This window comes from Jaculus jaculus, chromosome 5 (assembly GCF_020740685.1).
Source record: "Jaculus jaculus isolate mJacJac1 chromosome 5, mJacJac1.mat.Y.cur, whole genome shotgun sequence".
NCBI classification, from domain to species: Eukaryota; Metazoa; Chordata; class Mammalia; order Rodentia; family Dipodidae; genus Jaculus; species Jaculus jaculus.
In genome coordinates this window covers 56,118,208-56,144,418 of record NC_059106.1, presented here as the reverse complement: position 1 = coordinate 56,144,418, position 26,211 = coordinate 56,118,208, and the positions used below count along the sequence as shown (strand labels likewise).

Sequence of the window (26,211 nt, the reverse complement as noted above, 5' to 3'; positions counted from 1 at the left end):
CCAGCCCAGAGTGGTGCACGTTCAGAGACCAGCCCGCAGTGAGCACTTGGTAACTGTTGGCTACCAGGGCCTCTGCCACTGTTAAATCTATGCACGTCACAGCACTGTACAATGTTGACAGTGTGGAGTCCAGCTGAGTCCAAGCCCTCCTCCACCTTCACCTCTTCCCCCCTGACCCAAGGAAGCTAGTGTCTCTGGGGATCTGCTCCATCCAGCATTGTTTAGAGGGCTGGAGACCCAGGAAGGAGACCTCAGGGAGCCGTAGCCGTGGAGGAGACATGGACTTGAGGTGTGAGTGACGTTAGGCAGTGTCTGTGGTATAGCACAGACTGAAGGACCACAGCAGGGGGACAGGGGAGTCTGGCTTAGTGCTGCCATGGTTCAGAAAAGGAGCGGTCAGCACAGGCCGGGGCACAAGTGATTGGTAGAGAGTGCCAGAGGAGGGGGTATCTGAGCTGTGTCTTGAAAGATGGGTTGAGGGCTGGGCGCGGTGGCGCACGCCTTTAATCCCAGCACTCAGGAAGCAAAGGTAGGAGGATCGCCATGAGTTCAAGGCCACCCTGAGACTCCATAGTGAATTCCAGGTCAGCCTAGGCTAGAGGGAGACCCTGCCTCAAAAACAAAACAAAACAAAACAAAACAAAAAAGATGAGCTGAGGGCTGGAGAGATGGTTTATACGTTAAGGCACACTTGTCTGCAAAGCCGAGGGACCCAGGTTCAATTCCCTAGGGCCCAGGTAAGCCAGATGCACAAGGTGGCACATGCATCTGGTTTTCATTTGTTGTGGCTGAAGGCCCTGGTGTGCCCAATTTCTAATAAATAAAATTTAAAAAAAGAAAGAAGGACAATTATGCAAGTTTCCAATAAAAAAATCTTTAAAAAGTAAAATTAAAAGTAAAATTGAAAAGCACTTTAGTAATAATTTTACCAAAATGTATGGAAACATTGAAAAAAGGAAAGAAGGGTTGAGATATTATCCAGGCATCTTTGGGTTGTCACACAGCAGAAACTCAACTTAAAGAAGGCTTTCTTTTTTTTTTTTTTTTTTTAGGTAGGGTCTTACTCTAGCCCAGGCTGACCTGACACTCACTTTGTAGTCCCACATTGTCCTTGAACTCAGAAATCCTCCTACCTCTGCCTTCTGAATGCTGGGATTAAAGGTGTGTACCACTACGCCAACAGACTAAGTTTTTTATGTTTTTTAAAATTTTTATTTATTTATTTGAGAGTGACAGAGAGAGAAAGAGGCAGAGAGAAAGAGCGTGCCTGGGCTTCCAGCCACTGCAAACGAACTCTGTGCGCCCCCTTGTGCATGTAGCTAACCTGGGTTCTGGGGAATCAAGCCTCAAACTGGGGTCCTTAGGCTTCACAGGCAAGCGCTTAACCGCTAAGCCATCTCTCCAGCCTGCAACAGACTAATTTTTAAAAAGGAAAGTTAGCCTGGTGTAGTGGCCTATACCTGTGACTGCAGCACTTGGGAGGTAGTCAGATGGATTGCCCCAACTTTGAGGCCAACCGGGGCTACACAGCTGTTCCAGGCTTGCTTGTCTCACTCACATACATACGTATGGGGACAGCAGCTGGAGTTCATTGGTTCCTGCAACTGGAAGTCCAGGGAAACAGCTGGCCAGAGGTCCAGTAGCTTTCTCTTTGTTGCTCTGTCTCTGTTGAGAGACACCAGTGGCTCAGGTACACATCTTACCAGCAGACAGTCTTGCTCCCATGACAGAAGGGTGGAATCTCAGGGAAGATTCTAACTGTCTAGCATGCTCTCACGCCTGTGCCTATTCCAATCATTGTAGCCCCAAAGTGGGAGCTGTGGGCAGGTATGGCTCCTCTATGCCCATGTTTAGCTCATGTGACCACACAAAAAAGAGTTCCCCCTGGGAAAGGGCTTCCTTACCATTCATTACAAGGGGAGACCAAGACAAATATGCACCTCCAGTTGTCCTGAGAGGGCTGGAGGAGAGGAGAAGGGGCCTTTGGCAAGGGGCAGAGGTGACAGCAAGAGTGGCCTGTTCCTAGAGCAGTGAGGTAGGGCTGAAGCAGTCAGGGGAGGGCACGGACTCCAACACCTCTGGCCCTTTTCTGCACCTCTTTCTCTCAGTTTTCTGCACCCCCACGGCTCCTCTCTCTCCTCATTTCCTGTACCCCCATAGCTCCTCTTCACCTCCTAGAGCTTCACTGTACCCCAGTCCATGGGCTGGACAGACAGTCATTTAAGGTGGAAGGTGGAGGTTGTTTCTCTGTTTTTTTTTTTTTTTTTTTTTTTTTTTTTTTTTTTTGCAGGTTCAGAACCTAAACAATATTGTGTCCTTCCCACTGGACAATCTGATGAAGGGACAGCTGAGGGACGGGCGGCAGGTGAGTATCTGTGCAGGGGTTGTGGGAAGGGGAGGCAGGGGTGGGCCCAGGGAGAGGTCAAGTGAGGGGCCGTCACGGCAGGAGTGCTGTCCCCATACCGCTGCCCTCGGACCAACTGGGGGTCCCAGCGTCCTCCTCACCACCGTGTGTGGAGGGTGGCTGGCAGGCTCGGCGATGAAGTGGGCATGTGTGGTTCCATGGCCAGCACACCTGGAGCCCGGAGACCCCTACATCCTGCTGCTCTTCCAGCAGTCCTGGATCAGCACAGATGGGCTTCAGGGGAGGAAGACAAAGTCACTTCCCGGGATAGTCTGTCCCACAAAGCCTAGGGAGGAGATGTTTTGTTTCTAGAGGGTTCCCTCCTTGGGCTAGAGCAGCTTGGGAACCACCCAAACCAGACAGGTGGCTTTTTTCTCTATGGAAGCTGGGGCTGTGAGCAACCAGGCTGGATGGGGCTTAGGCGCCCAGCCCAGGCAAGTCTGGCCAGGGGTCACCTGGGTCTCACTGGCTTGCTGTGGGTCAGGGAAACTTCTCAACTTCCCTGTGCATGTGTACACTTCCCGGTAAGAGGGTGGTCCCATTCCAGCTGGAGAAAGTGGTGGAGAAACGTTAAGGGAAGGGTTTGATTTTCATCTTCCTGCCCTTGTCCTTCTGGCTCATCTCCACCTTTTAGTGATAAGACACAAGGCAGAGCCCAGCGCCCCCCAACCCCCGCCCCCATGGCACTCTCCACCTGATTGGTTGTTGGTGGCTCTAAAAAGGAGAAGTTGGGGTGTGCTGAGCTCTGAGGAAGGTGCCACTTGGGTGTGTTAGGGGGTGTCAGTTGCAGAATGGCTCGGAGCAGCCTAAAAGAGCTGGGCATTGGGGGTCTCCCCAAAGCTAGGGGAGTGTTCTGCTCATTCTCAAGCTCATGTTTATCTTTGAGGCAATTGTTCTTGCACCCCAGGATTCCAAGAAACAGCTGGAGAAAGCATGGAAGGACTACGAAGCCAAAGTGTAAGTGGCCGTGGCAGGAGGCGTTCAGAGAGCGCGGCTTCTGTTGCAGCCCGATGCTGATCTGGGGACAGTCCTAAGGACCGTGGCACACGCCACCCAGAAAGGCATGACCGCTCGCACTCAGGAGTCACTGACAGGTGGCGGTTTACACCCATGCCTGTGTTGTCCTGGGGGCTGGACCACAAGAGCACCCAAAGAGAGCTGTTGTGTGGGGACCTTGGGGTGCGGCCTCTTGCTCCATGGTGGCTGTGTGGGTGGGGGTGGAAAAGAGGCCAGTGAGTCCTCAAGACCACCCAGCCCTGGAAGGAAGGCATTAATTAGGGCCCCACTTACCAGCGGAGGCATAGAAGGCCCAGGGAGGCTGAGTCACCTGCATAGGGCCACACGGCTAGGCAGTGGCAGAGCTAAGGTTTAGCAGCAGGCGATGGCTGTAATACAGACCTGAGTGTAGAAAAAGAATACAGGGAGGTGGTGACATGTACATGCTTCCTGTGTGTACTATATCTACACTATGTATTGTGGATATAAGAGCACCCTGAGGACAGGGGAGCCTCGTGGACCCAGTGGCCAGCTGTCCCCAAGCAGGGTTTCTTGGGCTCTGCTGAGGCCTGCTCAGGCACAGGCAGGCTCCTACTGCAGAGTGTTGTTTATTCTTCACAAAATTGTGTTTTCACAGCTGGGCATGGTGGCACACGCCTTTAATCCCAGCACTCGGGAGTCAGAGGTAGGAGGATTGCTGTGAGTTTGAGGCCACCCTGAGAATACATGGTGAATTCCAGGCCAGCCTGAGCTAAGTGAAACCCTACCTGAAAAAGACAAAAAAGAAAGAAAGAAAGAAAGAGATTTCACTTTTTTTTTTTTTTTTTTTTTTTGCCAAAGTAGAATATGTTTCCTGGGCAAAACCTAGAAAATATGGAGAAGTAAAAGAAGACAACATTTTGCTCAGCATGGTGCCTATGGCCCTGGCTACTCAAAAGGCTGAAGCAGGAGGGTTGCTTGAACCCAAGAGTTTGAGGGTAGCTTGGGCAACATTGTGAGACCTCCCACCACCCCCCCCCCAAAAAAAAACAATAAGAAATGTAGTTAGGGCTGGAGAAATGGCTTAGTGGTTAAAGCTCTTGCCTACAAAGCCTAAGGACCATGTTTGACTCTCAAGATCCCACGTAATCCTGAAGAACAAAGGTGAGGCAAGCTCAAGGTCGCACCTGCCCACTAGGTGGCACAAGCATCTCGAGTTGGATTGTAGTTGCTGAGGACCCGGTGTGGCATTTTCTCTGCCTCTCTCTCTCTAAAATAAAAAATAAAAAAAATTAAGATTAAAAAAAGAAATGTGATTATCCTTAGGAAAGCAGTAGAGTCACATTGGGGAAATGTCTAAAAGTTCTTACCTAGAATTTTTTTAAAACAAGGGATGTGTAGCACTATAATTTATAATGTAACAAGTAAGGTGGAGAGTTGGAGAGATGGCTCAGTGGCTAAAGGCACTTGCTTGCAAGGCCTGGGTTTGATTCCCCAGTACCCACATAAAGCCAGATGCCCAAAGTGGTGCATGTGTCTGGAGTTCATTTACAATGGCAGGAGACCCTGGCTCACCCATACTCACTGTCTATGCTTCTCTCTCTCTCTCAAGTAAATGAATAAATAACTAAAAAGCAAGGTGGAGCCAGGTGTGGTGGCTCAGGCCTATAATCCCAGCACTTGGGAGGTGGAGGCAGGAGGATCAGGAGCTCAAGGCCACACTTAGCTACATAGGGAGTTAGAGGCCAACCTGAACTACTTGAGACCCTGTGTCAAAAAAATAAATAAGGATCACTGAGTTCAAGGACAGCCTGAGACTATATAGTGAATTGCAGGCCAGCCTGAGCTAGAGTGAGACCCTACCTCAACAAATAAATAAATAAATAAATAAATAAAAATAAGAAACCAGGTGAAGTAGGAAGAAACTACCAAAATATAGGAGAAAAATCTTTAATTTTCAAGCCTGAGACAGTAACATTTTTCCATTTATTTTTCTACATGCAATGAAAATTTTTCACAAAATGAGATCAAAGTAATGATACTATTGTGTAATCTGTTTTCATTCAGAAATATATCATGAGGGGCTGAGAGGTGGCTCAGCAGTTAAGGGCATTTGCTTATAAAGCCTAATGGCCTAGGTTCTGTTCCCCAGCCACCCATTTAAAGCTGGATGGGCATTCATTTGCAGCAACAAGAGATCCTGGCATGCCCCCCCCACACAAATAAATTTTAAAAATTTAAATAAAAACAGTAAAACATGGGGCTAAGAGATGACTTAGCAATTAAGGCACATGTTGGCAAAAGACCCAGGTTCAATTCCCCAGGACCCATGTAAAGCCAGTTGCACAAGGTGGCACATGCATCTGGATTGCTTGCAGTGACTAGAGGACCTGGTGTGCCCATTGTCTTTCTATCTGTCTCTCTTTCTCTCTTCCAAATAAATAAATAAAACATTTAAAAAAACCCACACACATCCAAGGCCTTGCAGGTCCTAGCATGAGAGTCACTTGCCTTGGTGTGCTCAGTTTCCTAATGCATGGCATCTGGGTACAGAAAATGACCCAGTTCCCAGATGAGGAGACTGAGGCTCAGAGAAGGGAGGCAAATGCAGCTCATCATCAGCAGAGCTGGGATTAGTCCACCCTATCTGCTCTGCTTGGTGGGGGTGGGGGGGAGCAGGTGTCCATTTGGGAGCAGAACTGTTAAGCAAGTATCTTTCCTGCATGGGCTTCCTGGTCACATGTGCCCAGCCTGCAATATAGAAACACATTACTGGCTCTTATGGGTGGTTTGATGGGTATGGGGCTTCCAGGAAACCAGATCCATACAGATCTATCATCTTCAAAGAGAAAACAGTCAACTTTGAAGATCTGCAGGGGAAAAACTCTGGTTACTTTATTAACTTTATTTTATTTTTTTAGTTTTTCGAGGTAGGGTCTCACTCTAGCCCAGGCTGACCTGGAATTCACTAAGGAGTCTCAGGGTGGCCTCAAACTCACAGCAATCCTCCTACCTCTGCCTCCCAAGTGCTGAGATTAAAGGCATGCGCCACCACACTCGGCTTTATTTTTTTGTTCCTCTCTGGAGGTTAATTAACCCAGGGCCTTGTGTACGCTGGGCTCTCCATTCCTATGCTGCAACCCCAGCCCAAAACACAGGTTTCTTTTTCCAAAAAAACTTACTATTTTTGCATGTGTATTCATGTTTGTTATGTGTGTGCTGTGTTTATGTGTATGTGGGCACGTGTGTGTGTAGGGGTACACTAATTTGGCTAGATTCACTAGCTAGCAAGCCCTAGCAAACTTCCTGTCTCTGTCTCCCCAACTCTAGGATTATAGGCACGTGCCTCTGCACCTGGCTTTTCCATGGGTGCCAAGGATTTGAGCTCAGGACCTCATGATTGAGCCCCAAGTGCTTAACTGACTGAGCCAGCTCCCCAGCCCTGGGACACAGGTTTCCTGTGCTTTGAACGGGAAGCTCTGTGGACTCAGAAGAATGAAGGCATTCTGTGGTCATCGTAACCCACACACTCCTAGGTGCCTTCCAGCTAATCACCATTAGTCACTCCACGTCCCAACCGGCCCTGATATAAAAACCTTCCCATCCTTTCTTTTTGGGCTAAAGAGTTAGGAGTTTAACATGGTTGGAACCAGCCCTGTGGAGTCTGGCTCCCATTGTACCAGCAATACCCGTTCATCTCCATCTCTGAGCTCTACAGCTCCTGGGCTCTCCTGCCTTGGCACAGGTCCTCCTGTCCTGGCCTCCAGTCCTCCAAGCTACCTGCTCAGCCTTCAAATCCCAACACAGACATCACTTACTATGCAGCCTTGATGAGGCTGGGTCCCCATTTTACTGGCCTGTCACTGTTGCAGTCTGGTTCACGTTGCCCGCCCCGTGGACCCTCTGGTTGCCCCGATTTGCCTTGTCCTCCGTGTTGTCAGGCCTGGCACGTGACTAGTTCAGACAAGGGCTTTGTCCCCCATGCTTCTGGGTCTCTGGCAGGGATGGCGGATGGAAGAAGGCCTGGGGAGTGTTGTTCAAAAGTCTCTTTGCTTATGGTCTAGGGCCAAGGTGGAGAAGGATCGAGATCGGGCCAGGGTGACCGGAGGAAGCCCTGTGGAGATGGCCCAGGATACACAGCGGGAGCGACGTGTCTTCCAGCTGCACATGTGTGAGGTAGGGGGTGTCCCCGGTGGGGATGGGTAGGTATGTCTTCCTGTCTCTCTCCTGAACCTCCAGGGGTCCAGTCGCAGTCTCTAGGGCCAGCCAGCTGGCCTGTGGGATATCACCAAGGCCCAGACATGGTGGAGAGGATTAGCCTGGGGTGAATGGAAGCGGAAACCCTTGTCCCCAGGGTCCAGCCGTGGCTCACCTCAGGCGTCCTGCCCCCCCCCCCACCCTCCGCAGTACCTGATCAAAGCTGGGGAGAGTCAGGTGAAGCAAGGCCCCGACTTCCTTCAGAGCCTCATCAAGTTCTTCCATGCCCAGCACAAGTAGGTGGCACCTCATCCCCACCCCTAATGCTTTGGATAAGAGGGCAGCAAGGCACCCCTCCAGGGTTGCGGACCCTCCAGGTCTCTGGAGAAATGTTCTAACATCATGGGCAACACTTTCACACAGAGTGCCTGATGAGTCAGGCACTAAGAACTTGGCACATGTGATCTCACTGCCAACCCCACTTCCATAGCAGGTGCAGCCATTATCCCTATTTTACAGATGGAAAATCTGAGCCCCTCTTAGCAAGCCTGCACAGCTAGTAAGAGGGATCTGAACCCAGAGGGTCTTGATTCTGGTGCCTCCTTCACCCTGGGGTGTCCAGTGGGCACTAAAGCATCTTTCCCCACTTCTGGCTTCATTCACATTTTCACCCCACCCTGGAACCCCCGCCTTCTTCCGTCTCTCAGCTTCTTCCAAGATGGCTGGAAGGCAGCTCAGAGCCTGTCCCCCTTCATCGATAAGCTGGCAGCCTCGGTCCACGCAGTAAGTCAGGCCTCTTCCTCCTGTGTGTCGTTGCCCACTCTTGTCTTCTGGGAAGCTGTGAGTGTGTGAGATGCGGAGTGAGGCACTTTGCCCACTGTCCCTGGTCTGGCTCTGCCCCAGCCCATCTGGTGGCTGGCCACAGGGGCTCTTCTTCTGCCTTATAGCTGCAGCAAGCCCAGGAGGAGGAACTACAGAAGCTGGCCCAGCTCCGGGACTCGCTCCGAGGGACACTGCAGCTGGACAGCAGAGAGGTCAGGCCCTGAGTCATTCCCAAAGAAATGCCCCTCCTCGGGCTGCTGTGGGTGGAGGGAAGCAGGGAATCCCCCCGCCCCCCAAGTTCCCTGAGGAGCAGTCAGCATGGGGCTCTTCCCTCCCAGACACCCTGAGGTCTTCTTTGCATGTCTGAGGGGCAGGAGCACCCAAGCCGGAAGAACTCCGGGGGAGGCTACAGCATCCACCAGCACCAAGGCAACAAGCAGTTTGGGACGGAGAAGGTGGGCTTCCTGTACAAGAAGAGTGATGGGTAAGTGATTCCGAGAACTTGGGCAGCTTGGCCACAGATGCACAGCTAGGAGACGAGGCTCAGGGAAGCTGCCCAAAGAGATGGCTCATCATTGGTGTAGACTCTTTTGTTCACTCTGATGGTACATTATCAAAGGACAGCGGGGCATGTGACCATCTATTTTTCAAAAAGAGCAAGCCAGGCATAGTGGTACAAACCTATAATCCCAGAACCCAAGGGACTGAGGCAGGAAGATTGCAATGAGTTGGAGGTCAGTTTGGGCTTCAGCAACACCTGTCTAAGAAACCATAAAGCATGATGGAGCACCTGCTGTGCGCTCTCACTCTTCCTCTCTCCATTATCTTGGATATGGCTAGAAAGGACCGTGTTGACTGTGTCCTCCTCCCTGCTGTTATTTTTTAAGCTTTTTTTTTTTTTTTTTTTTTTTTTTTAATTTGAGAGAGAGGGAGAGATAGAGAATGGACACACCAGGTCATCCAGCCAGTCATTGCAAAAGAACTCCAGACATGTGTGCCACCTTGTGCTTATGTGCATCCTGGGGAATCAAACCTGGGTCTTATGGCTTTGCAGGTAAGCACCTTAACCGCTAAGCCATCTCTCCCCTGGTGTGTTAACTTTTTTTTTTTTTTTTCATATTTTACTTGTGTTTATTAAGGGTCTCTATCTTTTTTTCTCAATTTTTATTAACATTTTCCATGATTATAAAAAATATCCCATGGTAATACCCTTGTTCCTATTTTCCCCTTTGAAATTCCATTCTCCATCATATCCCCTCCCCATCTCAATCATTCTACTTACATATATGCAATACCAACCTATTAAGTACCTCCTCCTTTCCTTTCTCTTCTCTTTATATCTCCTTTTTAACTTACTGGCCTCTGCTACTGATTTTTTTCCTTCTCACGCAGAATCATCTGTAGCTAGGATCCATATATGAGGGAGAATGTGGCACTTGGCTTTCTGGGCCTGGGTTACCTCACTTAGTATAATCCTTTCCAGATCCATCCATTTTTCTGCAAATTTCATAACTTCATTTTTCTTTACCGCTGAGTAGAACTCCATTGTATAAATGTGCCATATCTTCATTATCCACTCATCAGTTGAGGGACATCTAGGCTGGCTCCATTTCCCAGCTATTATAAATTAAGCAGCAATAAATATGGTTGAGTACGTACTTCTAAGGAAATGAGATGAGTCCTTAGGATATATGCCTAGGAGTGCTATAGTTGGGTTATATGGTAGATCAGTCTTTAGCTGTTTTAGGAACCTCCACACTGATTTTCACAATGGCTGGACCAGATTGCATTCCCACCAGCAGTGTAGAAGGGTTCCTCTTTTTCCACATCCCCACCAACATTTATGATCATTTGTTTTCATGATGGTGGCCAATCTGACAGGAGTGAGATGGTATCTCAATGCAGTTTTAATCTGCATTTTCCTGATGACTAGTGTTGTAGAACATTTTTTTTTTAGATGCTTATAGGCCATTCATATTTCTTCCTTTGAGAACTCTCTATTTAGCTCCATAGCCCATTTTTTGATTGGCTTGTTTGATTCCTTATTATTTAACTTTTTGAGTTCTTTGCATATCCTAGATATTAATCCTCTATCAGATATATAGCTGGTGAAGATTTTTTCCCATTCTATAGGTTGCCTCTTTGCTTTATTCACAGTGTCCTTTGCAGTGCAAAATCTTTGTAATTTCATGAGGTCCCAGTGATTAATCTGTGGTTTTATTGCCTGAGGAATTGGGGTTGTATTCAGAAAGTCTTTGCCAAAACCAATATGTTGAAGCCCTGTGTTAACTTTTTTAAAAAAGTCTGTAAAATACAAAGGTCCTTAAAGATATACTCATGTTTGTACTAACTAAATGTAGTCTCAGGGTGGCCTTGAACTCATGGTGATCCTCCTACCTCTGCCTCCCAAGTGCTGGGATTAAAGGCATGAGCCACCACGCCTGACTTCAATTCATATTTGAGATCTCTCAATTTATTGTTTAGGTTAACCACATTTCTGTTATGAAGAGATTGTTCCTTTTCTCTTAGACTAGCAGCTTCTTGAGGCTGAGCTGTGTCCATCCTTCAGACCATTAATATCACCCCCCTTTTAAGTGAGAATACTGAGTGCTGTTTTTCCCCTAGGAGGGCAGGAATGTTTCCCCAACAGAAGGGGAGAACTAGGGGCCCCTAGGAGGGAAGAGATGAAGAGATGTGGTTAGAGGTCACACAGGCAGGGCCTGATTGGGTTCTCTGATGCAGGGGAGTTAAGTATGGCCTGATCTTGTCTTTCTGTCCTTCCTGGCCTTAGCATTCGGAGAGTCTGGCAGAAGAGGAAGTGTGGAGTCAAGTATGGCTGCCTGACCATCTCACACAGCACGGTGAGGCCTAGCCCAGGGTTCTGAGCAGACAGATACCAAAGTCTTCTTCCAAGGCAGGGCCCCAGAAATGTGTCCAGGGAGCTGGAGACCCTTCTCAGGAAGAAGGATGGTACCCAAGGGCCCCATTTAGCCTGGTCTACACACCAGGCTACCACCTATCACACCAGGAACTCTTAAGGAACAGGGTTTTCATGCCCATTTCACTGACTGGGAAACAGAGGCTCAGAGGATAACATAGCCTCTATCCCAAATTCCCGCAGATCAACCGGCCCCCAGTGAAGCTGACCCTGCTGACCTGCCAAGTGAGGCCAAACCCTGATGAGAAAAAGTGCTTCGACCTGGTGACCCGTGAGTGGTCCCTGCCTGGCTCAAGACTGCCCGGCCCCACACTGCCCAGTGCTTCTCCTGGGAGGCTGCAGCTAGGGCTCTGTGTCCAGTGCCACCAGTAGCCAAAGGCTCTGCAGGCTCCTGAACACTTGGGAAGCTTCATCTCCCAGTCCACTGAAGATAAAACACACCCACTTTCTACACTAAGTGTGATGGTCATGTGGAGCATATTTGAATGGTTCTGGCTTATCTAGGCTTTTGCGATTATGATTTAAATTTTCTTTTCCTTTTTAAAATATATTTAAATTTTTATTTATTTATTTTGACAGAGAGAAAGAGGAAGAAAGAGAGAGAGAGAATGGGTGCACCAGGGCCTCCAGCCCCTGCAAATGACCTCCAGACACATGTGCCACCTTGTGCATCTGGCTAACATGGGTCCTGGGGAATAAAACCTGGGTCCTGTGGCTTTGCAGACAAATGCCTTAACCTTTAAGCCATCCCTCCAGCCCATGATTTAAATTTTCCATGTGTTCTGTGGACCCTTTGAAGTGGAAGCAGGCTGAGAAAGACCTGGCCTCTCATCCTCTGGGAGCCCTTTCTGGCAGGGGTGAGGGGCTGAGTAGGGCCATAAGATGAGAGGAGGAAGTCCAGAGCAGAGATGTCCACACAGGCCTTGTAGAAGGTCTGCCCTGCTGTGGAGTATTGAGAAGGGCTGTTAGCATTTGAGTTTAGTCTTGAAAGACACCAGAGAAGGGAGGTCTCAGGAGAGAGATGGGATTAGGAGGACCAAAGGCCTGTCTGTCCTGAGTGGAGGTTCACCGAGCAGTGGTGAAGGGCAAGGCCTGGGAAGGCCTCTTAAAAGGATGGACTTCAGGGCTAAAGAGATGGCTTAGTGGTTAAGGCGCTTGCCTACAAAGCCTAAGGACCCATATTCGACTCTCCAGGTCCCAGACAAGCCAGATGCACAAAATGACGCAAACACGCAAGGTCGCACATGCGTGCCAAGTGGCGCAAGCATCTGCAGTTCCATTACAGTGGCTAGAAGCCCTGGCATACCAATTCTTTCTGCCTCTCTTTCTCTCACTGCTGCTCTGTAGCACATTTTGGAAAGACCAGTCTGTTAGGCTTGCCACAAAAGGGGGGGGGGAGTATGGACTTTATTTCTTGGTGGTAGGAACCATGGGGTCTGGGAGCAGTATGATTAGAGCCCAGGCAGAGCAGCCTGGGAGCTGGTGGTGCTGGGAGAGGTGGGAAGCCTGGAGACCAGACAGGAGGCTGAGGGGCCTGCAGGGTGGTGGCCGTGGTGGCTGATCACGCCCTTCCTGAATTGGGTGGGGGTGCTGTGTCCTGACTCTGGATCCTGGAGACTGCACCCAGGGGAAGCCTTGCTAAGGCCCTATTTTGGAGAAAACACCCTTGCTCGCAGCTCCTGGCTTAGGAGAGCCTGATCCACCCCCGTCCCACAGCACACACCCAAGACCTGCCTGACCTGTGAACCTGACGCCCTTCTCCCTCCTGACAGATAACCGGACCTATCACTTCCAGGCAGAGGATGAACACGAGTGTGAGGCGTGAGTGCCTCCTCTGGGCCATCCAGGCGCGGGGCGGGGCCCTCGGGAGCCCGGTTCCCACCTGGCCTCCCATCCCCACCACCCGCCCCACCCTGTCCGTCTGCGCAGGTGGGTGTCGGTGCTGCAGAACAGCAAGGACGAGGCCTTGAGCAGCGCGTTCCTCGGGGAACCCAGCGGCAGTGCGGGGTCCTGGGGCGGCGCGGGGCTGGACGTGGAGCCCCCGGAACTCAGGAAGCTGCTCATCGCCGAGGTGAAGAGCCGGCCCGGGAACAGCCAGTGCTGCGACTGCGGGGCCGCAGGTCGGCGCTGGGACGGGGCGGGGCGGGGCGGGCGGAGGGCGGGACCCGCGGCCCCAAGCTCCAGGCTCCAGCGGCGTCCCTCCGCAGACCCCACGTGGCTCAGCACCAACCTGGGCGTGCTCACGTGCATCCAGTGCTCTGGCGTCCACCGCGAGCTGGGCGTGCGGTTCTCGCGCATGCAGTCCCTCACCCTAGACCTGCTGGGCACCTCCGAGCTGCTGGTGAGGGCGTGGCCCGGGGGCATCCAGGGGCGTGGCTTATCCCGGGGGCGGGGCCTGGAGGGAGATCCCAGCGCTGTACTGACCCTGGATTCTACCCCCTGCCTCCAGCTGGCCTTGAGCATCGGAAACACTCGCTTCAATGAGGTCATGGAGGCCCAGCTGCCCTCTCAAGGCTGCCCTAAACCCTCCGCTGAGAGTGACATGTAAGGACGTGCTCGGGAGGGGGGATTCTGTCTCCCCCAGCTCCCAGGGTGTCAGAGGGACCTGCCATCAGGAGGCTGTGGAGAGGAGACCCTCTGACCTAGAAGTCTCCAGGACACCAGAGCACCCTGGAGGGATGCTTGCAGGGGGATCTATGGGTGGAAACGTTTTCTTTGAGAGACACTTTGGTTTTGGTAGGAGTGTCCGCAGGGGCTACATCGTGGCCAAGTACGTGGAACACAGATTTGCTCGACGGGCCACACCTGAACCCCAGAAACTCCGGACAGCCATCTGCAGTAGGGACCTCCTGTCGGTATTGGAGGCCTTTGCTAATGGACAAGACTTTGGGCAGCTGCTGCCTGGGCCTGATGGGCAGGTGAGAGTCCCTGCCGGGCTACTTATGACCTACCTCCACTTCCTCCTCAGGTCTCCTCCAAGAGCAGCTCTCATCACCACCACCACCCCCATGCCTCGCCTCCAGTACCAAATGGGAAAGATAACTACTTTGGCCAAGCACACCTGGGCCAGACCTCTGGTTTTTGTCTCTTCCTGTCTGTAAAATCAAGGGCAGTTACCTAACATCTGTGTGTCCCATCTCCTCATCTGTAAGATGAGTTGATAATAGCCTTGGAAATGGAGGACACTTTAAAAAGATTTTCTTTTTTCTTTTCTTTAAATATTTTATTTTTTTGCAAGAAGAAAGAGAGAATATGAGTGGGTGTGCCAGGGCCTCTAGCCACTGCAAACGAACTCCAGACACACATGCTACCTTGTGCATATGGCTTACATGAGTATTGGGGAATTGAACCTGGGTTGTTAGGCATTGTAGGAAAGTACCTTAACCACTGATCAATTTCTCCAGCCTAGATATTTTTCTAAGTATTTTATTTGTTTACTTAAGAGAGAGAAATATGGGTACACAAGGACCTCATGCCACTGCAAACAAAGTTTAATGGCTGAGCCATTTCTCCAGTTTGAGAAGAGCACCTCCTTGTTTTTAATTAAAAAAAAAATTATGTATTTGAGAGACAGAAAGAGGCAGATAGAGAAAGGGAGAGGTAGAAAGGGTATACCAGGGCTTCCAGCCACTGAATATGAACTACAGATGCATACACCACCTTGTGCATCTGGCTTTATGTGGGTACTTGTGGAATGAACGTGGGTCCTTTGGCTTTGCAGGCAAGTACCTGAACAGCCAAACCATTTTCCCAGCCCTAAAATTTTAAAAATACTTTTACTTTATTTATTTATTTGAGAGAGAGAAAGCGAGAATGGGCGCACCAGGGCCTCCAGCCACTGCAAATGAACTCCAGACGCATGCATGCACCACCTTGTGCATCTGGCTTATGTGGGTCCTGGGGAATTGAATTGAGGTCCTTTGGCTTTGCAGGCAAGTGCCCTAACCACTAAGAATCTCTCCAGCCCGGAGGAGCACTTCTCATTAGAGTAGGGAAAGCCACTGTATTAGCTGTTTTAACGATAAATACCATGTTTGAGGAAGGAAGGATTTCAGAAGCATTGGAAGAGCCAATCAGTAGAAGTTTCTGATTAGTTAAAAATTGGATGTTGCCGGACATGGTGGCGCACACCTTTAATCCCTGTTCTCAGGAGGCAGAGGTAGGAGAATCACTTAAGAGTTAGAGGCCACCCTGAGACTACATAGTGAATTCCAGATCAGCCTAGACTAGAGCGAAACCCTACCTCAAAAAGAAAAGAAAGAAATTGACATTGCCAGGTGTGGTGGCATGCACCTTTAATCCCAGCTGGAGAGGCTGAGATAGGATTTCTGTGAGTTTGAGGCCAGCCTGAGACTACATACTGTGCTAGGGCAAGACCCTACCTCAAAAAAAAAAGAAAGAGAGAGAGAGAGAGAGATGTTATGGGCTGGAAAAAATGGCTCAATGAATGGTTAATATACTTGCGTTGCTTGAAAAGCCTGATGGCCCAGGTTCAATTTCCCAGTACCCAAGTAAAGCCAGATGCACAAAGTGGTATGTACATGCATCTGAAGTTTGTTTGCAGTGACTAGAAGCCCTGGACACTCATTCTATCCTTCCCCCTCTCTCCCTCTCTCTCTGCTTGCAAGTAAATAAAAATATTTTTAAAAAAATGGATGTCACATCAACAGGACTGGAGGCGGGGGAAGGGGGGAAGTTGGCTGTCTCTTGAGTTGTCTGTGAGATCTTGGCAGGCTGCTCACTGGACACTGAGTACTTAGGTGAAAAGCTGGACCAGCCAGCGCATGAGCTCAGTACAAAGACCAAGGTCATGGAGGCCTCAGTGGGGGACAAGAGTGCAGGCGGGATCCTGAACCAGACCCAGACTTGGGAACTCATCCTCCCAATGGGGCCAAGGAAGAACCATGGACAAAAGCAGTAAAGGAGCAATCAGGTCTTCCCACTCTTCCCTCACATGAGGCTCCCTCCTTTCCATCTTATTTCTTTGGGATTCTGGATTCTTTGTCCAGAGGAGTCAGAGAAGGTCCAAGAAGGCAGCATTGGGCTGGTGGCAGGTGATGGAAAACTCAGGTGTGGCTATGTATTCAGGCACCTGGAGAGCTTGCCCTGCACTTGGCCATCAGAGTTGCCAGCCAAGCCTCCCTGCCCCTGGTGGACTTCATCATCCAAAATTGGTGAGAGCCTGCCTGCTTCCTGCCCGCCACCCCATGTCCCCACTTGCTTCTTCCCTCTCTCTTTCCATGGGACTTTGGCACCCCCCAACACACACACACACATCCAAAATTGGTGAGAGCCTGCTTACTGCCTGCTCACCACCCCACGTCCCCACTTGCATGGAACCTTGACACCCCCCCAACACACACACACACCTTTCTGCTCCCCTCCCCGAACTCCTCTCCCCCTAGCGGCCACCTGGACGCCAAGGCTGCCGAGGGGAACACCGCCCTGCACCACGCTGCACTCCACGACCAGCCCGAATGCCTCAAGCTGCTGCTGAAAGGGCGAGCTCCAGTGGGCGCAGGTGCAGTCCAACGCCTCCTCCAGACCCCTTTCCAAGCACCCCCTTATGAGGGCTTCTTTCCTCACACCTAGAGCACTGATAGCAAGCATGAGCTTCTCAGGCAATCTGGATCCTAATCCTGGCTTGCTTCTGACTTGTCTCTGTGACCTGGGGTGGTTTGTCATTCATTTCTTGAGCCTCAACTTACTTGTCTGTGAAATAGGAGTAACACCATGGGTCGAGTAGACCTGCTAAAAGAATAAAAAGGAAATAGTGCTTCTGAAGGTACTGAACCAAGTAAGCATTAGCTGAGGCTCCAATAGCAGGGATGGCAACTGCTACACCACATAGTGTATCATGTACCTGGTCCTGTGACAGTCAAGCTACACTTATTAATTACTCCCCACAACAACTCGGTCAGATAGTTTCAAGTATTGTATTTAGTTAATAGATGAGATAATTAGGCGCTGAGAGACTAAGTCATTTACCCCAGGTCACACAGCCAGAAAGTGACAGAGTCAGGATTCCAGACAGTCCGATTCACAATCTGATTCACAAAGGCCCATCTCAGTGTAAGTTGTCACACCTCCTTGACTCTGACCATGACCCCTGGACTTTTGCCCCCCTGCATAGTGAATGAGGCAGGAGAGACAGCTCTGGACATAGCCAGGAGGACACAGCACAAGGAGTGTGAGATGCTGGTGAGTCTGGGGGTGGCAGCTGTCCCCTGACCCGTACCCTGCTGGGCCTCTGACCCGGGTGTGCCTTTGTTCCGGGCAGCTGGAGCAGGCACAGGCGGGGACCCTCACCTTCCCTCTCCAGTTGTACTATCCGTGGGTACTCTCTACGGTGCCTGGCTCTGACAGCGAGGAGGATGAAGAGGAAAAGGTAGGCCCAGCTCTGCCCTTCTGGATGGAGCCAGGTGTGGGCCTGGAGATGCAGGCTGAGCTAGATAAAACAGTCTATCCTCATTCCCATAGCACTGCTCTCTGAAGCCCCCAGCCCAGGCACACTGGGCCAGTGGGAGGCTGGACATCAACAACAAGACCTATGAGACCATTACCAGCCTGGGACCAGCCGCCCCTCAGAGCCAGAGTGAAGACTGCCCTCCACCTCTGCCGGTTAAAAACTCTTCTCGGACCACAGCCCAGGGGCAAACGGGACACACCAGTGGAGGTATAGTTGACTGCCCAGAAAAATGGCTCACTATGCCATTCATTGAGGGCCTGTTCTGCAGGGCACTGAGCTGAGAGCACCTAGTGGAGCTAGGGCATGGTGGCACATGCCTGAAATCCCAGCACTTGGGAGGTGGAGGCAAGAGGATCAGGAGTTGAAGGTTTCCTCAGCTACATAGTGAATTTGAGGCCAGGCTAGGCTTCATGAGACCTTGTCTCAAAATAATAGCAAAAAAAAATGTGCGTGGTGACCAGTCCATACTGTCCCCACAGTTACCTTACAGGGGAAGTTGCCATCTTCCCTCCATCCTCAGGTACAGGAACCCACATTAAGTGACATGCTTAAGCTGCCACAGTTAATAAGCCTCTGAGGTGGGAGACAAACCCAGCTGTGTCTTAACTCAAATTCCCCAGTGCTTCACTTTAATAGACAAATCCCAGCTGACTCAGGAGGCAGAGGCAGGAGGATCACTGTGAGTTCCAGGTCAGCCTGGGCTAGAAAGGGATGCTACCTTGAAACCCTTACCTTTAAAAAAAAAAAAAATAGAGGAGGGAACCTGGCTGGACTTGGGGACCTGTTTGTTGCATGAGTCCAGCTTGTTTTTGTGGAGGCAAGGGGAAGGAGGGAGGTCAGGCTCTGTTGGAGCCGGGGGTGGGTTAGGTGGACTTCCTGGGGGCGGGGGAGCTAACTGCTGAGCTGAGCCTGAGGGGCAGCAGAGCAGAGGCTGGGGAGATAGGGTGAGTTGTAGCAGAGCGAGCCGAGCCAGCTGGGTGCAGGAGTGTGCTGGAGGGCAGGGGGTTGGGAGAGAGCCTTGATGGATCCTAGAGGCCAAGGTCAGTGTAGAAACTGTGCGCAAGGAAAGTGTTCCAGCTTTCCTATCACTGGGGAATGATCCAAACAGGCCTTATCACTTCTGGTTCCAGATGTTCCCAGCCTGAGTTCAGAGTCCTCTGAGGCCTCTGAGAGCCTGGGCAGCCCAGCCTCCTCCTCTCCCTCCAGCTTCACCAGCTCTATGGAGCCTAGGGGGCCCAGCCAAGCCCAGCCTAACCCTGAAGAAGGTGTCCGGGAGCCTCCAGGCACCTCCCGACCTGGCCTGCTATCTGTGCCCACTCCTGCTGAGGTGTATCCTCCTGTGAGGTTCAGGTTGGTGAGGGCTCAGCTGTGCATCCTGGGCAAGATCCCTGACCTGTCTGAGTGTCGATTGGTTTCCCCATCTCTACTGCCTCAAGGTCTGGCTCTGGAAGCCATGCATTAGACTCGGGTGGAGGGTGGCTGACCTTTTCCTCCGTCACCCCACCCCACTCCAAGTCTGGCCACGAGAGCCAGGGAGGAGCCTGGGGCCCTGCTTCTGAGGTTGGTGAGAAGACGCCCAGCTTTACTTATGTGGCCCGTTCTGGGCTCTGCATGGCTCTCTCCCGTCCTTGCCCACCCTTTTATTTCTCTCAGACTTGGGGAGAACTGGACTTGCAAACGTCCCTAGAGCTCTCTCGTGAGTCATTTCTGGACCTGCAGGGCCTGTGATGGATCCAGCTTGGGGCTGCTCCCCCTCTATCCTCAGCCCCCAACTTTGCTGTCTACCCAGGTCCTTTATCCCCACTCTGATGGGCTCTGAGCAGTTGGGGTGATATTGGGCTTCCCTGCCTTCCAGCTCGGAGAGCACTCGCTCCTATCGGCGGGGCGGTCGGAATGTGGAAGACAGTGTCGCTGCCCGGCAGCCTCTGCCCAGAAGAAGCGTTCCGGTAAGCGCTCTGGGACTGTGGTCTGGGGGCAGTGACAGGAGTCTGGATTGCAGAGTTGGTCAAGAACAGGCACAGGGCTGGGGAGATGGCTCAGCCATTAAAGTGCTTGCTCCACAAACATGAGGACTGGAGTACATTCCTTATAACACCACATTAAAAAAAAAAAAAAAAGCTAGATGTAGCCAGGTGTGGTAGTACACACCTTTAATCCCAGCATTTGGGAGGCAAAGGTGGGCGGATCGCTATGAATTCAAAGCCAGCCTGGGATTACAGAGTGAGCTTCAGGTCAGCGTGGGCTAGTGAGCCCCTACCTCAAGAAAACCCAACCACAACAACAACAACAAAGCCAGATGTGGGCTAGAGAGATGGCTTAGTGGTTAAGGTGCTTGCCTACGAAGCCTAAGGACTCATGTTCTACTCTCCAGGTCCCACGCAAGCCAGATGTACAAGGTGACACAAGTGTGCAGGGTTGCACATGTGCACTAGGTGGCACACATGTCTGGAGTTTGATTTCAGTGGCTAGAGGCCCTGGTGCACCAATTCTTTCTCTTGCTTGCTCTTGCTCTTTTGCGTTAAAAAAGGCCAATCTGTTGGTCTTGCCTCTAAATAAATAAGTAAATAAATAAAAGCCAGGTAGGTGATGGGAGCGCCAATGGGGCCAAGTAGGTACCACTGGGTCAGTTCCTGCCCTGGTACTGCTCCTTCCCTCCCTCACCCCTCAGCCCAGGGCTGTGTGAAGCTGATCACAGTCACTGTAGGGCAGGGACAGCAGAGTGACAGACCAAGCTGTGCCCATGTCCCAGGGGAAGATGAGCAAGGCTATATCTGCCTGATAGTTGCTAAAAGAAGGAACTGTGGGGCTGGAGAAATAGCTTAGTGGTTAAGCACTTGCCTGTGAAGCCTAAGAACCCCAGTTCGAGGCTCGATTCCCCAGGACCCACGTTAGCCAGATGCACAAGGGGGCACATGCATCTGGAGTTTGTTTGCAGTGGCTGGAGGCCCTGGCACACCCATTCTCCTTTCTCTCTCTCTCTCTCTCTCTCTCTCTCTCTCGCTCTGTCACTCTCAAATAAATAAATAAAAATAAATAAAATATTTGAAAAAAACTTTAAAAAAAAAAAGAAGGAACTGTGGCCTTCATGTAGAAGAAGCAGGATTAGGGAGGAGGCCTTGGTCACTTTTCTCTTATACAGAAGACTCCTGGAGCCTATGGGGGACTTTCAGACCCCAGGCATAGAAGACTTAGACAAGGACAGGGCAAGAGTTGTCATCCTTGGGGTTGGAGATGTAACTCAGTTGGTAGAAAGTTGGTCTAGCATGCAAGAAGCCCTGGGTTTGATCCCCAGAATCAAACAAACCAGGCAGCTCACACCTGTAATTCCAGCACTTGGGAGGTAGAAGCAGGAGGGTCTGAAGTTCAAAGCTAGTCATGGTTACATAGTGAGTTTGAAGCCAGCCCAGTATTCAGAACTTGTCTGAAAAGCAAACAAAATTGTCAGCCTTAGTCTAGCTTCTCCCTGCTGAACAGGCCTCCACCACGTAGTACTCACGTCCAGTTGTCCTGACATTTGCCACTGGGCACAGCTCAGAGCCTATGGAGAAAGCAGTCTCCTGTGTCCCTAGACCCCTAGGGATTGATCAGGGGTGACACTGGTTGTGCAGAGGGGCGTGGCAGAGACAGAAACTGTGTCTGCAGGGAGTGAGCAGCCTGTCACAGTCAAGCACCAGACAAGTCTGCATCTGCATCCTGAAGACCAGGTGGCCATCATCCTGCACTTAGCTGATGTCTTTGTGGTGTGTGTGTGTGTGTGTGATAGCTAATAAGAGCATTCTCTATCTGCCTCTCCACCTCTCTCTCAAATAAATAAGTACAATATTTTAAAATTTGGGCTGCTGGGCACTGTGGGCACATGGCTTTAGTTTCAGCACTTGGGAGACAGAGGTAGGAGGATCACCGTGAGTTTGAGGCCATGCTGAGACTACATAATGAATTCCAAGACAGCCTGGGCTAGAGAGAGACCCTACCTCAAAAAAAAGGAGGGGGGGGGCTGGAGTAATAGCTTAGCATTTGAGGTGCTTTCCTGCGAAGCCTAAGGACCCAGGTTCAATTCCCCAGGAGCCATATAAGCCAAATGCACAAGGTGGCGCATGTGTCTGGAGTTGTTTGCAGTGGCTGGAGGCCCTGCCATGCCCATTCTTTCTGTCTGCTTTTCTCTCTCTCTCTCAAATAAATAAATTAATACAAAGAGCTTGGGCTTTGGAGTGATATCTCTTGAGCAAATGACTACTTTTTTGTTTTGTTTTTAGTTTTTTGAAGCAGGCTCTTGCTCTAGCCCAGGCTTGCCTCAAACACAGCAATCCTGCTAACCCTGCCTCTCGGGTGCTGGAATTAAAGGCATGCACTACCATACCTAGCTCATATGGCTTTACTTCTTTAAATCCTATTTTCTCATCTGTCATGAGATTTCAATCGGCCCACAACAGGACAGTCATGAAACTGAGATACACAGCTGGTATATAATAGGTGCTTAGAAATACCACTTTCCTCCTCTCTCCCCAGGTCAGCTTCAGCGAAGGAGATGGCCCAAAGACTGGAGTTCTCCCTGCAAGTTCTGTACAACTTTTGCAAGACTAGCCCCTTGTGGACCCCTGCAAGGCCCATGGTGAAAGCAACATCCAGAGCTGAGACTTGAACCCACAGAACTGGGGAGCTGAGTCATCTGCTCCCTGTAGTCTCACTTCCTCTGTCCCTCTGACCTCTATGACTAGCCTTTTTCCTGGTGTGAACCACCCCCTGCCAAGGACACTGCCCTTCCATGTTGAAACCGATGCCCAGGGCAACAGCCCTGCGCTGAATGTGAGAACTCTTGCTCCGGGATCACCTGCACTCTCTGACTCTCAGCAGACCAGGGCTGTGTTTCTACAAGGGCGAGGGACCACCCTTCATCTCTTACTTCTAGACAGGGGCTCTGCCAGCCCAGGCACTGTCTTCTGGCCATTTATTTGTCTAGTGTTTTCCTTCACGGAATTCCAGTATTCTGTACAGACCTATGCTAGGCACTGTGGATGCCACAGGAATAAGACAAGTATCCTGCCAACATGGTCCCTTGCTAGAAAGGTGGTCTCGAGGACCAGCATGGGGCACGCAGGGCCAGATTCCAGGGGATGGCTCCGGGCTCAGCAGCTGGACAATCAGCTGGTCTTCTGTCTGATCATGACAGGTGTCTGTAGCGTATTTTTAATCTAGTTGGCCAAGACCTGTGCTGCACGGCCTATGCAGTAAATATTCTGAATGGTACTCCCTTAGGAGGACAGCCCAGTCCTCCCTGGGGTGTTGACTCTGTTCTCCAGCCAGTAAGTAGAGTACTTGATGAGCTGGAAGGAAAGGAATGGTCTGGGCTGACAGATGCCACTTCTGTCATCTTCCTTTTGGTCAACTCAGGAGCCTTCCATATAGAGGAGCAGAGGGCGGCGAAGAGAAAACAGTGATCGAGGAGAGACCTCAAAGACCAGAAAATACCACCATTGCTCAGCCCCACTTAGAAAGCAGAGGCTCTGAAGTCATCACCAGCCACTAGAACCTCAACTTTACAACCATTTGGCCCTGGGCCCCTTGTAGGGATATGCCAGGCCAATCAGAGAGACCAGAGGGCACCCAGAACCAGAAGTCTGGCTGGAGGCTGGGCTGTTCACCCTGAAGGCCTGGCTCCTAGGTCCCACAGCAACATGATCGCTTCAGAGCCTTCAGGATTTTCATTCATCTCAATCTTGTCATATCATACATCTCTAATAAAGGGTTGTGGGGGGTCAAGCCCCATTGCCTTCATTCATAGGGTAAGAAGAGTAAGTAGTAGGAAAGGAAAGGAATCTTGGGGTTTGGAATTCTTTTCCTGGATCCAGTAATTCAGTCAATGTACAGCAGTGGTTATAGAGCAGGTAGGGACAGTTTTGTCCCAGCAGATACTTGGCATAGCACATTGTTCCCAACTGGAGTCTGCTACTTGCATCTAGTGGACAAAGGTCAGGGATACTGCAGAAATAATCTGTAGTACTGTGCCTCAGTCTGTTTTGTGTTACTGTAACAGAATACCAGAGGCTTGGTACTTTCTCAAGTAAAGAGATTTAGCTCAGGATTTTGGTGACTGGAGGGTCCAAACAGCATGATGTCAGCATGTTGGCAAGGACCCCTAGCTGCCTTAATATGGCAGAGAAACAGGAAGGAGTGTGTGGGGAAGAGGGCAGGACTCACTTTATATTATAACAACAGAAGTCACTAAGAGTTAATCCTTCCCAGGCAGTGCCCCATTACCAGATTATCTTCCACCTCTCAGCATTGCCACACTGGGGATCAAGTTTTCAGCACATGAACCTTTGGGAAAAACTCAGAGCATGTCCAGACAGCAACAGGTCATCCCCACAGTGACGATAATCCAGTCCAAGGCCCAGAACCCCTAGTGTGCAGGAAAAAGCACTGGACTAGAGGTTTGGAGACCTGAAGTTTTAGATTTCCCATGGTCCCTGCCTCAGTCCCTGTTGATAGGCCTAAGCCAAGGATTTGGGGGCAAGTAGTTTGTGGGGTGATCCCAGGTAGCCTAACAAGGGAACTAGAGAAGCCAACAGAGGGTCAGCAAGAAAGGATGGCTGGGAGTGGTGGCACACGCCTTTAATCCCAACACTTGGGAAGCAGAGGTAGGAGGATCACTGTGAGTTTGAGACCACTCTGAAACTACATAGTGAATTCCAGGTCTGGCTTGGCTAGAGCAAGACCCTACCTCAAAAATAAATAAATACAAATAAAAATAAAATGAAGAAAGAAAGGATGCAGGTGTGGCAGCATGCACCTGTAAACCCATCATTCCAGAGGCTGAGGCAAGAGGATGGTGAGTCCAAGGCCTGCCTAGGCTACAAATTAAGACCCTATCAAAAAAAAAAAAAAAAAAAAAAAAAACTAGGGCTGGGGAGATGGCTTAGCAGTTAAAGCACTTGCCTGCAAAGCCAAAGGACCCAGGTCCAATTCCCCAGAACCCACGTAAGCCAGATACATAAGGTGGCACATGTATCTGGAGTTCATGTGCAGAGGCAGGAGGCCCTAGTATGCTTATTCATTTTCTGTAAAATAATTTTTTTAATTATATCTCAAAATCGAAAATATCAAAAGAAACAAGCAATAGACATGCTGAGAGGTGGCCACTATGGGCAAGTGGTCTTAATCGTGTTGAGGACCTTTGAGAAATGGTATTTAGATATTTAAAACACCCTTCAAACCGGCATGGTGGTGCACGCCTTTAATACCAGCACTAGGGAGGCAGAGGTAGGATGGCTGTGAGTTAAAGGCCAGCTTGAGACCATAGAGTGAGTTCCAGGTCAGCCTGGGTTTGAGAGAGACCCTATCTTAAAAAGCAAAACAACAAAAACAAAACTCCCTTCAGGCTGCCTCATGGAGATAGAATGGGATGTTTACCACTCACTTTCATCCTCTCTGGGAGTGTCAATTCCCTGCTGTCCCAAAGCTCATAGATGTGGAAGTGATCAACTGTGTGTCATGAATCAATTGCAGGTGACCTACAAGATGAAAAGGTGGGCAGAGGGGATCTGGTGGGTACCAACACCATTTGCCATAGTTGAGAAGGGTATCCTTGAGGGCTCACACCACTTGGGCTCAGTCTTCCTGTTCATATGATGAAAGGGTTGGATGTTTCTTAGGGTTGGCAAGCTCTGATGATACAGGTGGGAACTGGGTGGAAGTTAAAGGAAAAACCATCGTTTTAAAATCATTTTTTAAATTATTTTGCAAGCAAAGAAAGGGAGAGAATGGGCACATGAGGGCATCCAGCCACTGCAAACCAACTCCAGATGCATGTACCACTTTTACATGGGTACCAGGGAACCAAACTCAGGTAGTTAGGCTTTGCAGGCAAGTGCCTTAACCACTGCCAGCCCTTCATTGGTTTTTATTTGAGTGCACTGTTGGGGATTGCAAATGCTAAACAAACACTCCACCACTGAGTTACATCCCCAGTTTTTTGTTTTTTCCTTTGGCTTTTTGAGGTCAGGTCTCACTCTAGTCCAGGCTGACCTGGAATTCACTATGTAGTCTCAGGGTGGCCTTGAACTCATGGCGATCCTCCTACCTCTGCCTCCCAAGTGCTGGGATTAAAGGTGTGTGCCACCATGCCCGGCAAAATCCTCAGTTTTTCATTTTTGTTTTTTCAAGATAGGGTCTCACTCTAGCCCAGGCAAACATGGAGTTCACTCTGTAGTTTCAGGGTGGCCTCAAACTCACAGTGATCCTCCTACCTCTGCCTCCTCCCAACCCAAGTGCTGGAATTAAAGGTGTGCCACCCACCTGGCCCACACCTTTTTTTAAATTTTTTGAGGTAGTGTTTCACTCTAGCCCAGGCTGACCTGTAATTCACTATGTATTCTCAGGGTGGCCTCGAACTCACAGCAATCCTCTTAC

The 26,211-nt window shown here is 50.3% G+C and overlaps 1 protein-coding gene across 1 annotated transcript; it reads left to right on the top strand.

Annotated features, from left to right (window-relative positions):
• The first annotated feature begins 8,340 nt into the window (after nt 1–8,340).
• Asap3 (ArfGAP with SH3 domain, ankyrin repeat and PH domain 3) lies at nt 8,341–23,577 on the top strand. Its single transcript, XM_045150118.1, has 18 exons — nt 8,341–8,359; nt 8,524–8,610; nt 8,737–8,882; nt 11,190–11,259; nt 11,520–11,607; nt 13,109–13,157; nt 13,266–13,456; nt 13,544–13,677; nt 13,786–13,880; nt 14,077–14,254; nt 16,425–16,510; nt 16,742–16,857; nt 17,470–17,537; nt 17,617–17,724; nt 17,817–18,012; nt 18,936–19,155; nt 19,661–19,751; nt 22,312–23,577. The coding sequence occupies exons 3-18, from the start codon at nt 8,758–8,760 to the stop codon at nt 22,384–22,386; spliced, it is 1,890 nt and encodes a 629-aa protein (XP_045006053.1). The 5' UTR covers nt 8,341–8,359; nt 8,524–8,610; nt 8,737–8,757; the 3' UTR covers nt 22,387–23,577.
• Nucleotides 23,578–26,211: the final 2,634 nt, after the last annotated feature.

Coding starts and splice junctions, on each gene's coding strand:
- Asap3 (XM_045150118.1), top strand. CDS start 8,758: ATGTCTGAGGGGCAGGAGCACCCAAGCCGGAAGAACTCCGGGGGAGGC. Junction 13,678..13,785: donor TGGGCACCTCCGAGCTGCTG/GTGAGGGCGTGG, acceptor CCCTGCCTCCAG/CTGGCCTTGAGCATCGGAAA. Junction 19,752..22,311: donor TGCCCAGAAGAAGCGTTCCG/GTAAGCGCTCTG, acceptor CTCTCTCCCCAG/GTCAGCTTCAGCGAAGGAGA.